The sequence below is a fragment of the Symphalangus syndactylus genome, chromosome 13 (genome assembly GCF_028878055.3).
Source record: "Symphalangus syndactylus isolate Jambi chromosome 13, NHGRI_mSymSyn1-v2.1_pri, whole genome shotgun sequence".
NCBI lineage: Eukaryota > Metazoa > Chordata > Mammalia > Primates > Hylobatidae > Symphalangus > Symphalangus syndactylus.
In genome coordinates this window covers 90890484-90909187 of record NC_072435.2, presented here as the reverse complement: position 1 = coordinate 90909187, position 18704 = coordinate 90890484, and the positions used below count along the sequence as shown (strand labels likewise).

At 40.6% G+C, this 18704-nt stretch overlaps 1 protein-coding gene and 1 long non-coding RNA gene across 8 annotated transcripts in view; one reads left to right on the top strand and one right to left on the bottom strand.

Annotated features, from left to right (window-relative positions):
* USP44 (ubiquitin specific peptidase 44) overlaps positions 1-17913 on the top strand; it is a 36016-nt gene extending 18103 nt beyond the window's left edge. For 6 of the 7 annotated variants that reach the window (XM_055238745.2, XM_055238741.2, XM_055238744.2 and 3 more), the window contains exons 2-6: positions 990-2490; positions 6029-6224; positions 10007-10115; positions 13577-13782; positions 16108-17913. In XM_055238745.2, the coding sequence (XP_055094720.1) occupies positions 1060-2490; positions 6029-6224; positions 10007-10115; positions 13577-13782; positions 16108-16307 (2142 nt within the window). In that variant the 5' untranslated portion in view covers positions 990-1059 and the 3' untranslated portion in view covers positions 16308-17913. Of the gene's footprint in view, positions 1-133; positions 194-989; positions 2491-6028; positions 6225-10006; positions 10116-13576; positions 13783-16107 lie in introns of all 7 variants that reach the window. The other variant, XM_063614253.1, reaches the window with a different exon arrangement.
* LOC134732032 (uncharacterized) lies at positions 10608-13086 on the bottom strand. The gene is made up of 4 exons (XR_010114892.1): positions 12812-13086; positions 11991-12349; positions 11300-11402; positions 10608-10662 (listed from the first exon to the last, which is right to left on the bottom strand). It is a non-coding gene; the product is annotated as an uncharacterized lncRNA (long non-coding RNA).
* Positions 17914-18704: the final 791 nt, after the last annotated feature.

Here is an 18704-nt window from a genome sequence, read left to right as displayed (position 1 = left end):
GGGTAATAATATTTATTCACTATAGTTATAATTAAAACTACCATTTATTGAGCATTTACCATGTGTCAGATAAATATTATCTCAGTTCTTCAACAATTCAATTGAAGTTGGTATGATTTTCCCTCTTTTACAGATGGTTTAGAGAAGTTAAAACATATGCTCAAAATCATACATTTAACAGTGTGTGGCAAAGGTACAATTCAAACCTACGTTTTTCTGCCTTAAAACTCACCTTTTCATCTTTGATTGTGCTTTATTAACTCCGCATAAGGCTTGGAATGTTTATAAATATTAGTGAGATATATTTGGGTCTTGCCAACCCCAGTCTTTAAGAAAAGGGGCCAGGCACAGTGGTTCACACCTGTAATCCCAGCACTTTTGGAGGCCCAAGGTGGGTAGATGACCCGAGCTCAAGAGTTCAAGACCAGCCTAGGCAACATGATGAAACCCTGTCTCTAGTAAAAATACGAAAAACAAATTAACTGAATGTGGTGGTGCACTCCTGTAATCCCAGCTACTCGGGAGGCTGAGGCACAACAATCACGTGAGCCCAGGAGGCAGAGGTTGCAGTGAGCTGAGATCGCACCACGGCACTGCAGCCTGGGTCACAGAGCAAGACTCTGTCTCAAAAAAAAAAAAGAATGCAGTTTTGGAAACTGCCCCTCAGACTACTGAGTAAAAAGGATAGATCTTAAGCTATTTCAATGGAAAGTGATTACTACCCATTTTTCACCACTAGATGGTGGCAGAAAGTTAAAAACAAAAGTTAAAGGCGACTCATTAGAGAAAGTGAAGTGTGTGCTTTCAGAGCAAGGTGGATGTGAGATTAGGGAAGTCTAGAGAAAGGGAAATGTGAGAACTGCCGATGGTATTATGATAAGCAGCCTAGAAATTGGGAGCAGAGGACACAAATCTTTATTGTTCGTGGGAAAAATATCTTATGAAAAATATTAGCGTCTTGTTATTAACACTGACATTGTTCTGTTTAGTTTTCAGATGCTTCAAGTGTTGTGAACAGAGACTTGTTTGGATTATGCGTTTCTCAGCTAGACTAAATAAATGCTAGCAATGGATAAGTGCAAACATGTTGGGGAGCTGCAGCTTGCTCAAGACCATTCCAGCCTCAACCCTCAGAAATGGCACTGTGTGGACTGCAACACAACTGAGTCCATTTGGGCTTGCCTTAGCTGCTCCCATGTTGCCTGTGGAAGATATATCAAAGAGCATGCACTCAAGCACTTTCAAGAAAGCAGTCATCCTGTTGCATTGGAGGTGAATGAGATGTATGTTTTTTGTTACCTTTGTGATGATTATGTTCTGAATGATAATGCAACTGGAGACCTGAAGTTACTACGAAGTACATTAAGTGCCATCAAAAGTCAAAATTATCACTGCACAACTCATAGTGGGAGGTTTGTACGGTCCATGGGTACAAGTGATTATTCTTATTTCTTACATGACAGTGCCCAATCTCTGCTTCAAAATGAAGATCAAATGTATACTGCTCTTTGGCACAGGAGAAGAATACTAATGGGTAAAATCTTTCGAACATGGTTTGAACAATCACCCATTGGAAGAAAAAAGCAAGAAGAACCATTTCAGGAAAAAATAGTAGTAAAAAGAGAAGTAAAGAAAAGACGGCAAGAATTGGAGTATCAAGTTAAAGCAGAATTGGAAAGTATGCCTCCAAGAAAGAGTTTACGTTTACAAGGGCTCGCTCAGTCGACCATAATAGAAATAGTCTCTGTTCAGGTGCCAGCACAAACGCCATCATCACCTGCAAAAGATAAAGTACTCTCTACCTCGGAAAATGAAAGATCTCAAAAAGTCAGTGACTCCTCAGTTAAGCGAAGGCCAATAGTAACTCCTGGTGTAACCGGATTGAGAAATTTGGGAAATACTTGCTATATGAATTCTGTTCTTCAGGTGTTGAGTCATTTACTTATTTTTCGACAATGTTTTTTAAAGCTTGATCTGAACCAATGGCTGGCTATGACTGCTAACGAAAAGACAAGATCTTCTTGTAAGCATCCACCAGTCACAGATACGGTAGTATATCAAATGAATGAATGTCAGGAAAAAGATACAGGTTTTGTTCGCTCCAGACAATCAAGTCTGTCATCAGGACTAAGTGGTGGAGCATCAAAAAGTAGAAAGATGGAACTTATTCAGCCAAAGGAGCCAACTTCACAGTACATTTCTCTTTGTCATGAATTGCATACTTTGTTCCAAGTCATGTGGTCTGGAAAGTGGGCGTTGGTCTCACCATTTGCTATGCTACACTCAGTGTGGAGACTCATTCCTGCCTTTCGTGGTTATGCCCAACAAGACGCTCAGGAATTTCTTTGTGAACTTTTAGATAAAATACAACGTGAATTAGAGATAACTGGTACCAGTTTACCAGCTCTTATCCCCACTTCTCAAAGGAAACTCATCAAACAAGTTCTGAATGTTGTAAATAACATTTTTCACGGACAACTTCTTAGTCAGGTATGGATTTTTTAAAATCTTATTTTCATCATGGGGAGTTCATAAAGTGTAGCCTATAAAAAGGCATATTCTATGTACATCTAGTGTGTTGAGCTAGTACCATTTTCAGGTCAAAATAGATTGTTTTTATAAATATGTATAGAGAAATCAGTTCACTCATTTACAATTCCTTCTTTCCTGAATCATTGGAAGTAGTTTTACATCCATGGTATCAAAAGCTTTTGGAGGGAGGGAGAAATCAGGAGACGGAGCTCTCTAGGTTACCAATATTACATTCGTTATCTGAGGGATTGAGAAGAGGAGGGTTTAATCCCAGAGGGAACGGATTTAAAGATGCTGCCATTCTCGGGATGAAAATGGTGCACATGGCCGGGCGCAGGGACTCACTCCTATAATCCCAGCACTTTGGGAGGCCAAGGCAGGTAGATCACCTGAAGTCAGGAGTTCAAGATCAGCCTGACCAACATGGTGTAACCCCGTCTTTACTAAAAATACAAAAGTTCGCTGCGTGTGGTGGCAGACGCCTGTAATCTCAGCTACTTGGGAGGCTGAGTCAGGAGAATCGCTTGAACCCAGGAGGTGGAGGTTGCAATGAGCTGAGATCACGCCATTGCACTCCAGCCTGGGTGACAGAACGAGACTCCATCTCAAAAAAAAAAAAAAAAACCCAAAGAAAGAAAGTGGTGCACACTTGAGCAATTTCAGGGACCAAGGAGTAGCCCTGGAGGACTTCCTATATCCTGGTCTGAGAGCTTTAACAAGTAGGTAGGGAAATTTTAAGGTAAACAAATGTGATTTCATCCAAAATAATCTTAAATTATTTTCCTTTATTTTAATTACTACTCAAAAGTTTCCTTTGTCATGATAAGGTAGGCTATAAAACCAGAATCTTCTAAGTAAAGGTTCTCTATACTGAGTGGACTTATTGGTGAACTGTTAATAGACATAAGGTTCTCTACTTTCCCATAACACACAGATTTAAACAAAATTTTTTTTATAACTGAGGCTATTAGGCTTTTAGGTCATTTCCTTCCCCCTGCACACCTGCCTCTGTTCTTCAGTTCAACTGTCATTGTAATAAGGCCATCTTTTGTTTTTATAGCATACTTTCCTACAATGTTGTTTAAGTATTTCAGATGTCATTCTTCTTAAGGAATATCTATGAAGTTTATTTTTCAGTGTTTCAGAAATGGAAAGACTTTGTGTCAATTAGCAAATAAGAATTGTACTGCAATTTTACTTCTCCATCTTTCTCTGTCATTTCCTTTTTATGCAAAAGTTTTAAAATACACTGTTACAGAGTGCAACATATAGTTGCAGGAAACCTATATAATATAGGAAATCTATATAGAAGAAAAGAAAAATCATTCTCTAATCCTATAACCGCACAATCCATAGGTAAAACTATTAATATTTTGGTATATTTTCTAGTCTTTTTTCTCCTGCACATATATACATATTTTTTCCAATAATTGGTCATTTTGCATTTATCTGCTTTTCCGATGTAATATTGTAATGATTTTCCAGTAATTAAAAATATTTCATCATTCTTTTCAAAACATTTCAATGTTCATAATTTTTTTATTTTTTTTGGTATATTTCTGCTATTTAACATCATATGTTGGTTTTTTTTTTTTTTTTTTTTTTTTTTTTTTGAGATGGAGTCTTGCTCTGTTGCCCAGGCTGGAGTGCAGTGGTGCGATCTCAGCTCACTGCAAGCTCCGCCTTCCAGGTTCATTCATGCCATTCTCCTGCCTCAGCCTCCCAAGTAGCTGGGACTACAGGCACCTGCCACCACACCCGGCTAATTTTTTGTATTTTTAGTAGAGACGGGGTTTCACCATGTTAGGCAGGATGGTCTTGATCTCCTGACTTTGTGATCCGCCCGCCTTGGCCTCCCAAAGTGCTGGGATTACAGGCATGAGCCAGTGCGCCTGGCCACATCATATGTTTATACCATAACTTAACCATTCCCCTGTTGTTGACTGTTTTTAATTTTTTTCATTATTATAATGTCATCAATTAATTTTCTGATTTCCTTATGACAGAGTCCTAGAAGTTGACTTTGTCAGAGTAAGACTTCTGATACTTGGTGACAAAGTTCTTTCCAGAAAGTGTTTTTCTTTTATATCTATCTATCTATCTATCTATCTATCTATCTATCTATCTATCTATCTATCTATCTAATTTCCAGTAGTATGAAAGTGGCTTTGTGCTTGTTTTTTCCTTTATAAATGAATTTTGAAATTAATAAAAATTACTGTACCAGCTTTTTGCTTCTCTTTCTTTAATACACTCTTAGGGAACTGGTTCTCAGGAGATTTAAGACAGTTGGTTGCTATAATGGCTTTTCCTTTCTATTTTTTATTTTTTTTATAGAGACAAGGTCTCACTGTGTTGTCCAGGCTGGTCTCAAACTCCTGGGCTCAAGCAGTCCTCCCGCTTTGGCCTCTCAAAGTGCTGGGATTACAGGCATGAGCCACCACACCCAGACTGGGATGGCTTTTTGTGTGTTTTTGCTTTCGTTTTTGTTTTTTTTGTTTAATTCAAGAAAATTCTCAAAATGTCTGGCCCTGGCACTACTGAGTCCTTAGACTATAAAAGCCAGGAGAGTTCTTTGTGTCAATTTGTGAAATCTAAAATCTGTATTAGAACTGGCTTCTTTATTTTGTTGCCTGTGCCAGGACTATAGCTTGTGTGAAAGAGGTTCTTTATAATATATCATATGTGAATTGTTAGTTCATGGAGTCTGTCTTTAATTATGTGCAGTGTTTGTTGGCATTAAATCCTGCTGAATGTTTCACTGAAGTTGCTATTCATTTCCTTTCTGGTTGCTACATTGCCTATGTAAGTTGTTAAAACAGCTCCATGTTTTTCATGTTTTCTGTGTTTGGATGGGGATTTTAATGTGATGTTTGCTTTAAGTAGGAGTATGACATGATCATTTATGTCATATATCTTGTCTTTTGAAATTATCAGTTGTCAGGGCCTCAAAAAAGATAGTATTTTACTTGTAATGTGGTTAAGATTGGATTGAGTTAAGAGGTTATAGGATTTGGGGTTAGGAAGAAAAATCAGCAAAAGATGAAGGAGAGGCCGGGCGTAGTGGCTCACGCCTGTAATCCCAGCACTTTGGCAGGCCGAGGTGGGCGGATCACCTAAAGTCAGGAGTTCAAGACCATCCTGGCCAACATGGCGAAAGCCCGTCTTTATTAAAAATAGAAAAATTAGCTGGGTGTGGTAGCTGGCACCTGTAGTCCAGCTACTCAGGAGGCTGAGGCAGGAGAATTGCTTGAACCTAAGAGCCAGAGGTTACAGTGAGCCAAGATTGCACCATTGCACCCTAGCACTGGGGACAGAGCAAGACTCCATCTCAAAAAAAAAAAAAAAAGATGAAAGAGAAACAGGCAGATTATTCAGAATTCTAATGGTGCATTTTCATGAGAAAAGTTTATTTAGTGGCAGTGACCTCTAGTGAAAAGAGTTAATGTTTTGATGGAAAGATTATAATCTTAGGAACTCATATTCTCATTTGCAGGTTACATGTCTTGCATGTGACAACAAATCAAATACCATAGAACCTTTCTGGGACTTGTCATTGGAGTTTCCAGAAAGATATCAATGCAGTGGAAAAGATATTGCTTCCCAGCCATGTCTGGTTACTGAAATGTTGGCCAAATTTACAGAAACTGAAGCTTTAGGAGGAAAAATCTACGTATGTGACCAGTGTAACTGTGAGTAAAGATGGTGTGTTCTTGGTGCTTTCCTAGGAATGATAAAGAGAAACGCAGATGAGAGGAAGCTGAAAGAAATCTTTAGCATTTATGAAAATGAACTTTTTTTCAGTTCGTCAAAAGAAACAGACATTTTCACTTTATAACTGGCATTTACGAACTATGCATTTGTTTGGCCATATTGATGGAATTTAAATTGTTTCTGATCTTCTAGACAATTTTGGAGACAGAAGATTCATAACAAGTTTAAATATGATATGTGGACCAAATAAAGTAGTGAAGAGGAATAATGAAAGGAAAGCATGTCATGTAGTGTGAATGAAACACTTGCTTTATGAGCTTTTTTTTGCTACATATCAAAATGATATGTAGATAAATGTATGTGTGTGTGTCTATATACATAAAAGAGGAAATAGTATATGCAGGACTGCTGCATATATTATTTGGATGTGGAGATTGGCTTCATCAAAACAAAGATTTGTTCAAAACCATGCACTGTCTCTTCTGTGTTAGTTATTCCCGGTGTCTGTAGATAGAGGTTATATACTGTCAAGGTGCTCACATTCCTAATGGAGGAGGCAGATAGACAGGATCCACTATGATAAGTGCTCTAAGAGAGGAGAGCACAGGAACCTGACACTGGGGGTGAAACAGCCACTTCAATTAAAGAGAAGTGTCTTCGGCCGGGCGCGGTGGCTCACGCCTGTAATCCTATGCACGTTGGGAGGCTGAGGTGGGTAGATCACCCGAGGTCAGTAGTTCAAGACCAGCCTGGCCAATGTGGTGAAACCCCGTCTCTACTAAAAATACAAAGATTAGCTGGGCATGGCGGCACACACTTGTAATCCCAGCTACTCGGGAGGCTGAGGCAGGAGAATTGCTTGAACCCAGGAGGCAGAGGTTGCAGTGAGCTGAGATTGCACCACTGCACTCCAGCCTGAGCAAGAGTGAAACTCTGTCTCAAAAAAAAAAAAAAAAAAAAAAAGAAAAAAGAAAAACAAAACAAAAAAAGAAGCATCTTCCTCCAAGGAAATGGTGTGTAAAACCACCAGATCTGCTGTGTTGGCCAGGTGTGGTGGCTCACGCCTGTAATCCTAACACTTCGGGAGGCCAAGGCAGGTGGATCGCTTGAGGTCAGGAGTTCAAGACCAGCTTGGCCAACATGGTGAAACCCCATCTCTACTAAAAATATAGAAATTAGCCAGGTGTGGTGTAGCACATCCATAATCCCAGCTACTTGGGAGGCTGAGGCAGGAGAATCTCTTGAACCCAGGAGGCAGAGGTTGCAGTGAGCCAATATCATGCCACTGCACTCCAGCCTGGGTGACAGAACAAGCCTCTGTTCACACAAAAAGATCTACTGTGTCTTCATCTCCTCTGTTGATGTGTATATGTAGTGGCAGTTAAGCTATGAGGATGCAAAGACATAAGAATGATCGAGTGTGGGCTGGGCGTGGTGGCTCACACCTGTAATCCCAGCACTTTGGGAGGCTGAGGTGGACGGATCACCTGAGGTCAGGAGTTCGAGACCAGCCTGGCCAACATGGTGAAACCCCATCTCTACTAAAAATACAAAAATTAGCTGGGCATGGTGGCGCGCACCTGTAATCCCAGCTACACAAGAGGCTGAGGCAGGAGAATCACTTGAACCCGGGAGGGGGAGGTTGCAGTGAGCCGAGATCACGCCATTCCACTCCAGCCTGGGTGACAGTACGAGACTCTGTCTCAAAAAAAAAAAAAAAAAAAAAAAAAGAATGATCCAGTGGACTTTACAGATTCAGGGGAGAGGGTGGGAGGGGGTGAGGGATAAAACACTACGCAATTGGGTACAGTGTACCCTGCTTGGGTGATGGGTGCACCAAAATCTCAGAAATCACCACTACAGAACTTATTCATGTAACCAAACACCACCTGTTCCCCAAAAACCTATTGAAATTTTAAAAAAGAATAAGATATACTTACATAGCATCTTAGTATTTATACTATATATATAGTATAAACATATAGTGTAGTATAGTATACTATACAGTAAACTATGCTATAGTTATATTAGTTTATACTATACTGTATATATTTTTTCAGGTATTCTCCCTAATTTCCCTGTCTCGCAAATAGATTCTAAGGCTTTAGATACTAAACTTTTAAGGTAAACAAAAATAGGATATTCCCACATTGAAGAAATGTTATATCAATTGATGGTTTCCTGGAATGACTTTAACATTTTTTTCTGAGTGCTGTCTAATGTGAACACATAAAGTAGCCTTAAATTTATAAGGTTTTTTTAAAAAATAAATCTTTGTCAAAGTTGTTATGAATGAAGTATTATTTTTTTCTTGGACATAAACGTGATGAGTCCCAAATGCTTTCATCACCAAATTTGGGGGTGATGTTATAAATGCAGAATATGGTTTTATAGCAAATTTCTATATGTTTACTAAAGCTACCAAATACAGGCCTAAAAGAGCTGCTTTAACATAGCAATGCAAACGTTTACAATTATACGCCGAGGAGCTGACATCCCCTATCTGGCTACCCTTGGACTGGATGTGCTAGGAGACAATCCAGAGGTAGGTCCAGGACATTCAACAGCAGCCAGATAACCTGGATCGCAGGGTCAGACACCTGGAAGAAAGGCCAGTGAAGGTGGCTTAGAGCTCAGCTTCATGGTGGACTGAGCCTGCTTCCCACATGAGAAGCAGCTGCTGCCATGGCTGGAGTTGGAGCTGGTGTACAAGTTGAAGGATAGCTCCTGGACATCAGGAACAAACTGTAGCCGATGGCCCAGCTGCAGGACAGTCCATAGATGGACCTCTAGGGAAGCAGAAGGGACAACGAGAAGAATCCTGAGTTCCAGCTGTCTAAGATCTAGTGCTAAAAGAGCAAAAGCAAAACGCTTAAGTGAGGGAGGCCTCAGAGCTGGTAAAGTCCTGCTTTCCTAGGCCATTGACCAGGGGCTGGGGTGGTCCCAGGAAAAGTGGAGGGATGTTCTAGGCAATCAGGACCTTCCTCTGGGTTTCTGACTAGCCTAAGTAAATGAACTGACCACACACTTTTTTTTTTCTTATTTCTTTTTAAAATATTTTGACCACAAACTTTTAAATTAAGAGTTTGGAAAATGTATATTAAAATGTTTAGGGAATGTTGTAACTTTTCCTATTAATTGGTATAGCCAGTTCCATTTAAAAATATTATTATGGCTGGGTGTAGTGGCTCATGCCTGTAATCCCAGCACTTTAGGAGGCCGAGGCAGGTGGATCACGAGGTCAGGAGTTCGAGACCAGCCTGGCCAACATAGTGAAACCCCGTCTCTACTAAAAATACAAAAATTAGCCGGGCGTGGTGGTGCGCACTTATAGTCCCAGTTACTCGGGAGGCTGAGGCAGGAGAATTGCTTGAACCCAGGAGGTGGAGGTTGTGGTGAGCTGAGATCGCGCCACTGCGCTCTAGCCTGGGCCACAGAGTGAGACTCTGTCTCTAAATAAATAAATAAATAAATGTATTATAGCAGTATACTTTGTTCTATTACATTATATGCAAGATTATTATTAAATCATGTACTTGATTACAGATCTGTCTAACTTGACTAGCTCATAAGTTTTTTGTTTAATTGTGGATCGTGAGTTTCTCGAGGGCAAAGCCCATGTCTGTATCTCTAGCACAGTACAATGCCTGGAACACAGTAGATACTTTTCATTTCTGACTTAATTAAAAAGAAGGTTCACTCAGCTTTTCCCTGCATCTTTAAATTAAATTTGATTTTTATTCTTTCTTTGATGTTACAGCAAAGCGTAGAAGGTTTTCCTCCAAACCAGTTGTACTCACAGAAGCCCAGAAACAACTTATGATATGCCACCTACCTCAGGTTCTCAGACTGCACCTCAAACGATTCAGGTCTGTAGTAGGACCAGTTGCAAAGTGATCATTCCTTGTGCTTATAATGCTTCAAAACTTAAAGAATGCATGTTATAATTTTTTCCCCTTACTTTAATCACCTTTCTGACAAATGAATTAACTTTTAATACCATATACTTGGCTAGTAAATGACTTACATTTGCTTATTTATTTATTTATTTAGAGATTGAGTCTCACTCTGTCACCTAGGCTGGAGATAGGGTTTTACCATGTTGCCCAGGCTGGTCTCAAACTCCTGGGCTCAAGCGATCCACCCACCTTGGCCTCCCAAAGTGCTGGCCGGGCAAGGTAGCTCACGCCTGTAATCCCAGCACTTTGGGAGGCCGAGGCAGGTGGATCACCTGAGGTCAGGAGTTCGAGACTAGCCTGGCCAACATGGTGAAACCCCATCTCTACTAAAAATACAAAAATGTAGCCGGGCATGGTGGCGCATGCCTGTAATCCTAGCTGCTCGGGAGGCTGAGTCAGGAGAATCGCTTGAACCTGGGAGGCAGAGGTTGCAGTGAGCCGATATCACGCCGTTGCACTCCAGCCTGGGCAACAGAGTGAGACTCCGTCTCAGACATACATATGTACGTACATACATACATAAACATAAAAATAAAAATACAAAAATTAGCCAGGCGTGGTGACACATGCCTGTAATTCCAGCTACTTGGGAGGCTGAGGCAGGAGAATCGCTTGAACCCTGGAGGCAGAGGTTGCAGTGAGCCAACATCATGCCATTGCACTCTAGCCTGAGTGACAGAGCGAGACTATGTCTCAAGAAAAAAAAGAAAAATGTTGAGATGACAGGCGTGAGCCACCGTGCCTGGCAGAATATTTCTAATACCTTTGATGTCCCCTGTGTGTGCCTGTCAGTCTTGTTCCTTTCCCCTCTTCAGAAGCAAACCATTATGAATTTTGGGTATAGTATTATCTTAGTGTTCTTTATCAGTATGTTGTATCTCTCTCTTTTTTTTCTTTTTTTGGGGGTAGAGACAGGGTTTTGCCATGTTGCCCAGGCTAATCTGGAAACTCCTGAGCTCAGGCAATCTGCTCGCCTCAGCTTTCCAATGTGCTGGGATTACAGGCGTGAGCCACCGCACCTGGCTGAGAGATATTGGAAAAACCGAACTCAGTTTCTCCTACCATACTCTTACAACAGAGAATACGAATGTGACCTCTGCTTACCAAATGTGTAGATTTCTCCCCACCAAGCAAGTCATCAGTTCTGCAGCAGACGCGAGCTGGGTGTCCTCTAATTCAATTTAGTTCTGACACCGTCTACCTGGAGGTAGCATCAGATCCCACAGATTGAGAGCTCAGTCCCACAAGACTGACCCCCACTTCAGACACCAGTCATAACTCCAGGTTTGTGGAAATTCTGGCCAACCCGTTGACTGTAAATTTAATGGGATTCCCACAAGCCGCTCCCCTGGTTTGATTAATTTGCTGGAGGGCCCCCACAGAACTCAGGGAAACCTTTGTGTTTACCCGTTTATTACAAAGGAGAGTTTCAAGGATCCATATGAACAGCCAGATGGAAGTCATGTATAGGGCATGGCTTGTGGGAAGGGGCTTATACGTTCCACACCCTCCCTGGGGGTGCCACCCTCCGGGGACCTCAGCATAGTTAGCTATCTGGAAGCTCCAGAAGCCCATCCTTTTGGGTTTTTATGGAGGCTTCAGTACATAGGCATGACTGACTACATCATTCAGCCCCATTCCCTTTGGGGGTTGGGGGCAGTGTTTGGAAAGAAGCTGCAAGTCCCCATCCTCTAGTCATTCCCGGGTCTTTCCTGTGACTTGCCCACATCCTGAAGCTATCTAGGGGTTGCCAGCCACTAGTTATCTCATTAGCATACAAAAGACACATTTGTTTTTTGTTTTTGAGTGACAGTTTCGCTCTTGTCGCTCAGGCTGGAGTGCAATGGCGCAATCTCGGCTCACTGCAACCTCTGCCTCCTGGATTCAAGCGATTCTCCTGCCTCAGCCTCCCCCGTAACTGGTATTACAGGTATGCGCCACCACGCCTGGCTAATTTTTGTATTTTTAGTAGAGATGGGGTTTCACCATGTTGGCCAGGCTGATCTTGAACTCCTGACCTCAGGTGATCCACCTGCCTTGGCCTCCCAAAGTGCTGGGATTACAGGCGGGAGCCACCACGGCCAGCCAAGACACTCTTATCACTCCAGAGATTCCAAGAATTTTAGAAGATGTATCTTAGGAAACTGGAAGCAAAACCAAATATATATTTCACAACCCCACAGAGAGATTGGAATATGACTTATGGTCCAGCAGATAACATGATTTGCATAGTTCATCTTTAGTTCCATGCCATTTTACACTGGATTAAGCATTTTCACATTTTTTTTTCCATCATAAAATTATGTTCTTGTCTCTCCCTTCTCTACCTGCTGTTATTTGTCTGAAACTCATGTTTTAGTACTTTACTACTATATTTTTATCTATGTCTGCCTTGTCTCTGTACCATACTACCCCAAACTGGATTATAATCTCTTGAACTACCACGTTACATTATTTTCCCCTCGTAGCACCAACTCATTATGCGTATCGATAAACACATTGCCATGCTGAGATCCAGTAATGGGAAGTATGACCAGCAGACAGAAAATGACAAGATAAGGGCATTCTTTCAGTTCTGTCACCAGTGGGCGGTTGTGCTGACTTACACACAGCGAGGGGACACAGTTCCTGTTGTTTTAGTCTGAAAAGCTCTGAAGTGTTCTGAGGAAATAGAGGTGGCCTGTTTTGTTTTCCTCCATACTTGGCCAAGAAAGATCCAGATTGTAGCTCCTATCTGGGATAACCCTCTTCATATCCTGGCAAGACAATAAGGAGTTAAAAACCCTTTGGTGGGGCTGGACACAGTGGCTCACACCTGTAATCCCAGCGCTTTGGAAGGCCAAGGCAGGCAGATCACTTGCGGTCAGGAGTTCAAGACCAGCCTGGCCAACATGGTAAAGTCCTGTCTCTACTAAAAATACGAAAATTAGCTGGGCGTGATGGCACACACCTGCAGTCCCAGAAGGAAAATGGCTTGAACCTGAGAGGCAGAGGCTGCAGTAAGTCAAGATCGCACCACTGCACTTCAGCCTAGGTAACAGAGCAAGACTCCGACTCAAAAACAACGAAAAACAAAAAATTCCCAACCCTTTCCTGGCCTTGACTTTTACCTGTTAGGGGATAAATGCCCCCATAAGGCAATACTTTCCCAAAAGTTAATTTTTTTTCCTACATTATCATGTAACTACAAGAAGGCAAAATAAGCCAAAATTTCTCCATTTATAGCCAGCTTCAGCATTGAAATAATTTTATATTACATATGATACTTTGTATTCCATGCTGCCTGGGGTCATCTGTTACAAGTGTCTGGACCTAGTACATGGTTATTTTCCCTTAATTGTGTTGATAATTTTACACTGCTTTGTTCACAGGTGGTCAGGACGTAATAACCGAGAGAAGATTGGTGTTCACGTCGGCTTTGAGGAAATGTTAAACATGGAGCCCTATTGCTGCAGGGAGACCCTGAAATCCCTCAGACCAGAATGCTTTATCTATGACTTGTCTGCGGTGGTGATGCACCATGGGAAAGGATTTGGCTCAGGGCACTACACTGCCTACTGCTATAATTCTGAAGGAGGTACAGATAAGAAAAAGTATTTTATCTTGGGTTGGACTTGGAGGTTGGAGTTCAGGCTTTAACCAATTTCTAAATTGACTACTAAATCATAAAGCTACTTGACCACTTACTTTCTTAGGGAGAATACCTCTGCAGGTACTAAAAACTGAGAGTTAATGCATGAAATATTTTCTGTAGGTTTTGCAGTACTTTTGACTAAGGGCTGGAGGGATATAATAATGAGGATAGTCTTGTTGCTAACTAAAAGTCAGAGTGTTAACTTTTCTTAAAGACACACTTCAAAAAGCAGATCATATGTTTATTGGTTTACTTCAGGTAATTTTGTTAAAGAAATAGGGTACCTAATGAACTAGGGGATCACAGATATTTGGAACAAACACTGCGTTCAAGTTTAACATACAAAACTCACTTATTTTCTGCCTTCTGGGATAGTCTAGTTCTAGCAAAAGTGATTGGATTGAGAATTTATTTTTTACTCCCCCCTCCCCACGCTTTTTTTTTTTTTTTTTTTTTTTTGTGAGATGGAGTCTCGCTCTGTCACCCAGGCTGGAGTGCAGTGGCACGATCTCGGCTCACTGCAACCTCCGCCTCCCAGGTTCAAGCATTCTCCTGCCTCATCCTCCCGAGTAGCTGGGACTACAGGCATGTGCCACCACACCCGGATAATTTTTTGTATTTTCAGTAGAGACAGGGTTTCACCGTGTTAGCCAGGATGGTTTCGATCTCCTGACCTCGTGATGTGCCTGCCTCGGCCTCCCAAAGTGCTGGGATTACAGGCATGAGCCACTGCACCCAGCCTTACTTCCCCTTTTGATACTTACTGTTGAACACAGAATGAACCTCCAACTCCCCACCTCCACCCAACACACCCCAAACAGAAAAAGAGAGGTGAGGACGAGAAGCCCGATAATCCACCAAGCTAACTCAACACTGAACTACCAAAAACTACCAAGTTAGTTGTGCTTTTTTTTTTTTTTTTTGAGACAGTCTCACTCTTTCCCCTGGGCTAGAGTGCAGCAGCATGATCTCGGCTTACTGCAACCTCTGCCTCCCGAGTAGCTGGGATTGCAGGTGTGCACCACCGCGCCTGGCTCATTTTTGTATTTTTAGTAGAGATGGGGTTTCACCATGTTGGCCAGGCTGGTCTTGAACTCCTGGCCTTAAGTGATCTGTGAGCCTTGGTCTCCCAAAGTGCTGGGATTACAGGCGTGAGCCACCATGCCCAACCCAATTTGCTTTTTAATACAGATTGAGTATACCCTTGTCTGAAATGCTCGGGACCATAAGTGTTTTGAATTTTGGATTTTTTTGCATAGACATTATGAGGTATTGTAGGGATGAGACCCAGGTTTAGACATGAAATTCGTTTGCTTCATATACACCTTGTACCCATAGCCTAAAGATAATTTTATACAACACTTTAAATAATGAAACAGTTTCATTAACAGAGTGCATATAACAAAGTTTGTGTACACTGAGCAATCAGCAAACAAAGGTGTCACTATCTCAGCCACTCATGGACAGTCTGGTGGTTTGGCATCACGATAATTCCTGGCTGATTTATATGCTAATGATAAGCAGTCATTAGCATACTTACGTGCATGTAATGTACGTAAGTGCATTATACTTATGTGCACATAAGTTTCATAGTAAAAAACAGTGCAGTGGAAAAAAATGTGTTCAGGGTTACTTACGACATCATGTTGGCACAAAAAGTTTTGGTTTGGTTTTTTTTTTTTTTTTTTTGAGACAGTCTATCACCCCAGGCTGGAGGGCAGCTACGAGATCCTTGCTCACTGCAACCTCCACCTCCCAGGTTCAAGTCATTCTCTTGCTTCAGCCTCCTGAGTAGCTGGGACTTCAAGCGTGCACCACCATGCCCAGCTAATTTTTGTATTTTTAGTAGAGACGGGGTTTCACCATGTTGGCCCGGCTGGTCTCTAACTCCTGGCCTCAGGTGACCTGCCTGCCTTGGCCTTCCAAAGTGCCGGGATTACAGGCATGAGCCACCACGCCTGGCCAGATTTTGGAATTAAGGATGATCATCCTGTATGATTAGTGGCAAAAGCATTAACTGGTAGATTTACACAAGGAATAAATAGTGTCAGGTACTCTAATCAGTCACATGCTATGAAAAACTTAAGCTACTTCTAGAATAAAGGTAGATAATTCCAGGATAACACTTCCCAAACTGTATTTCTCGTTAAAGAAAAATGAATTGGCTAGAAAATTATTTTCCCTTCAGAAAAAGCTTCTCACTCAATGCCTTTCATACTAGAATTTTCTAAAGTCCCTTCATAAATGTATTTCTGTGCTTCACTCTAGGGTTCTGGGTACACTGCAATGATTCCAAGCTAAGCATGTGCACCATGGATGAAGTATGCAAGGCTCAAGCTTATATCTTGTTTTATACCCAACGAGTTACTGAGAATGGACATGCTAAACTTTTGCCTCCAGAGCTCCTGTTGGGGAGCCAACATCCCAATGAAGATGCTGATACCTCGTCTAATGAAATCCTTAGCTGATCCAAAGACAATGGGGTTTTCTTCCTATGATTTATATATGCTTTTTAAAAGACTGATGTACCATTTTAAACTTCATTGTTGTTTTCTTGTGAATCAGTGTACACTACATTTATACATTTTATATCTAGCTACAATTTTTTTTTTTTTTTTTTTTTTTTACAAAGTATAAATGTGTGTATCAACTGAAGGTAACTACTTTCTTCAAATATTTGGAGTTTTAAACTTTGGTGTTTACCTCAGACTGTTACCTCTTTTATATTTTTATGTCTTAATTGGCTCAGATCATGAACTTGTGCAATCTTCTACCAACAAAGTTCAAGTGGCATCATTTTATATACATGTATCTTTTTCAGGTGTTTTCTATACAAATTCTTAATAGATGAAAATATTAGACTCTACTTTGGTCACTAATAGTCTTTCATTTGTATATTGAAGTTACCTTGCCCCTTGGAGTTACTGAAGTGACATGTCAAGGTATCACCTAAATATTCTTCAGTCACACTCACTGGTATTTCTGAGGCTTTGTGTGTTAACAGGCCTTGTAATAGACATTATTTTGGTTAATGTAACCCCAAAATTGTTTTAGTAATTGCTATTTGGCATAGTCAAACTATAAATGAAAATGGCAGCTTTACAAATAATAGTATATTTAAGTGAACTCTGGAACTATGGACATGAAAAAATGATGGCTGGGATTTATGATTTTTGTCTGGCAGCAAACAGGTTTGTCCAGAAGTCTAATAATTAAGCAGTCATAAAAAGTCTGAATTTAGCAAACCAGTATATGATGTTATTCAAATCGTTTACCTTGGGTATGAGTTCATTTTATAATGTCTGATGACATTAGATCTCTTAAAACTTTATATATATTTTTTAGTTCAAAGGAATAAAGAGTCTTGAAGAGAAAAAATTATAGGGCAGAAAAGGTAAGTGTTCAAAATTGGCAACCGGACTATTATGTCTAGCATCTCATTCTCCTAAATAACTAAAGCTTGATTTACTCTTGCTAGGATTATGTGACTGCTAGTTAGGAGCCTCTTAAAACACTGGCCCTGAGCATTAAAAAAAAAAAAAAAAAATTAAAAGCTATCTAAACTTGCAAAAAAAAAAATATATACAGTGTGAGTCACTCTTTTTGTTCTTCTCTGATAATCTCACTGGATTTCTTTAAAGTCCTGTTGCTGCTAACTTTATCTTATTCGGAGAGGGTAGAATCAACTAATCTCTGTAGACCAGCTATGTAAGCTTTGTTAACCACAGGAAGATCATGTATCCTTTTTTAATAAGTGGGTTTATTTGCAGGTTGAAGTCATATTGAAAGATAATATTCTGTCAAATGCTGTTCACCACTAGTGATCATCTGTAAGTACAAACTTGAAAGAGATCTCTACTAGTAAATTTTCTTAAATTTCACAAAACAAGTCATCTGGGTTAGCTGATAGTGAAATGCAATGAGACTTTTATCACTGAACAGACAAATCATTTGTGCCAAAAATACATCTGGAATATTAAATGGCTATGTTTAAAATTGTTCATGATACCTATGCAAGTTGTTACCTCAACTGTTACGCACTCAATACCTCATTAAAAATTTACGTGGTCAAGACACCAGAGTCTACTCTTTTCTAATTTCAAGGACTATTTTTAACATTATACATTTTAGCACGTCATTTTAATGGAATTGTAAAAACTCCTGAACTATTTGTATTGGTATCGTTGCTTGTACTTATTTCAATATAAAAATACACAAGAGGCCGGGCGCTGTGGCTCATGCCTGTAATCGCAGCACTTTGGGAGGCTGAGGCGGGCAGATCACAAGGTCAGGAGACCGAGACCATCCTGGCTAACATAGTGAAACCCCACCTTTACTAAAAATACAAAAAACCATTAGCCAGGTGTGGTAGCACTTACTTATCTGTAGTCCAGCTACTCGGGAGGCTGAGGCAGGAGAATAGCTTGAACCCGGTTGCAGTGAGCTGAGATTGCGCCACTGCACTCCAGCCTGGGCGACACAGCAAGATTGTCTAAAAAAAAAAGAGAGAGAGAGAGAAAAAGTGACTTAGCCCTTTACTTTTTAATCCCTTAAAACTAACACCTACGGGGAGAGGCTTGGAGAAGGGGGATATTACTGGGGGGTCTGGGAAATCTGTAGTACTGTCCACTAAATTTTAGTATGAAAAAGGTCTCAAAATACCAACGATAAAATTAAAACCTAAACAATAAACAGAAACTTAGATTTCTTACTATTTATCTTAAATCTCAACATGGACGTCTACATTCTGCTAAGTTGATCTAACAAAAAACAACATGTTTTAGTTGTAAAATAATTTACTAAAAGGCACTATTGTTAAACATCAAACTAATAACTTGTTGCCAATAAGGTACATCGTTGTAAAC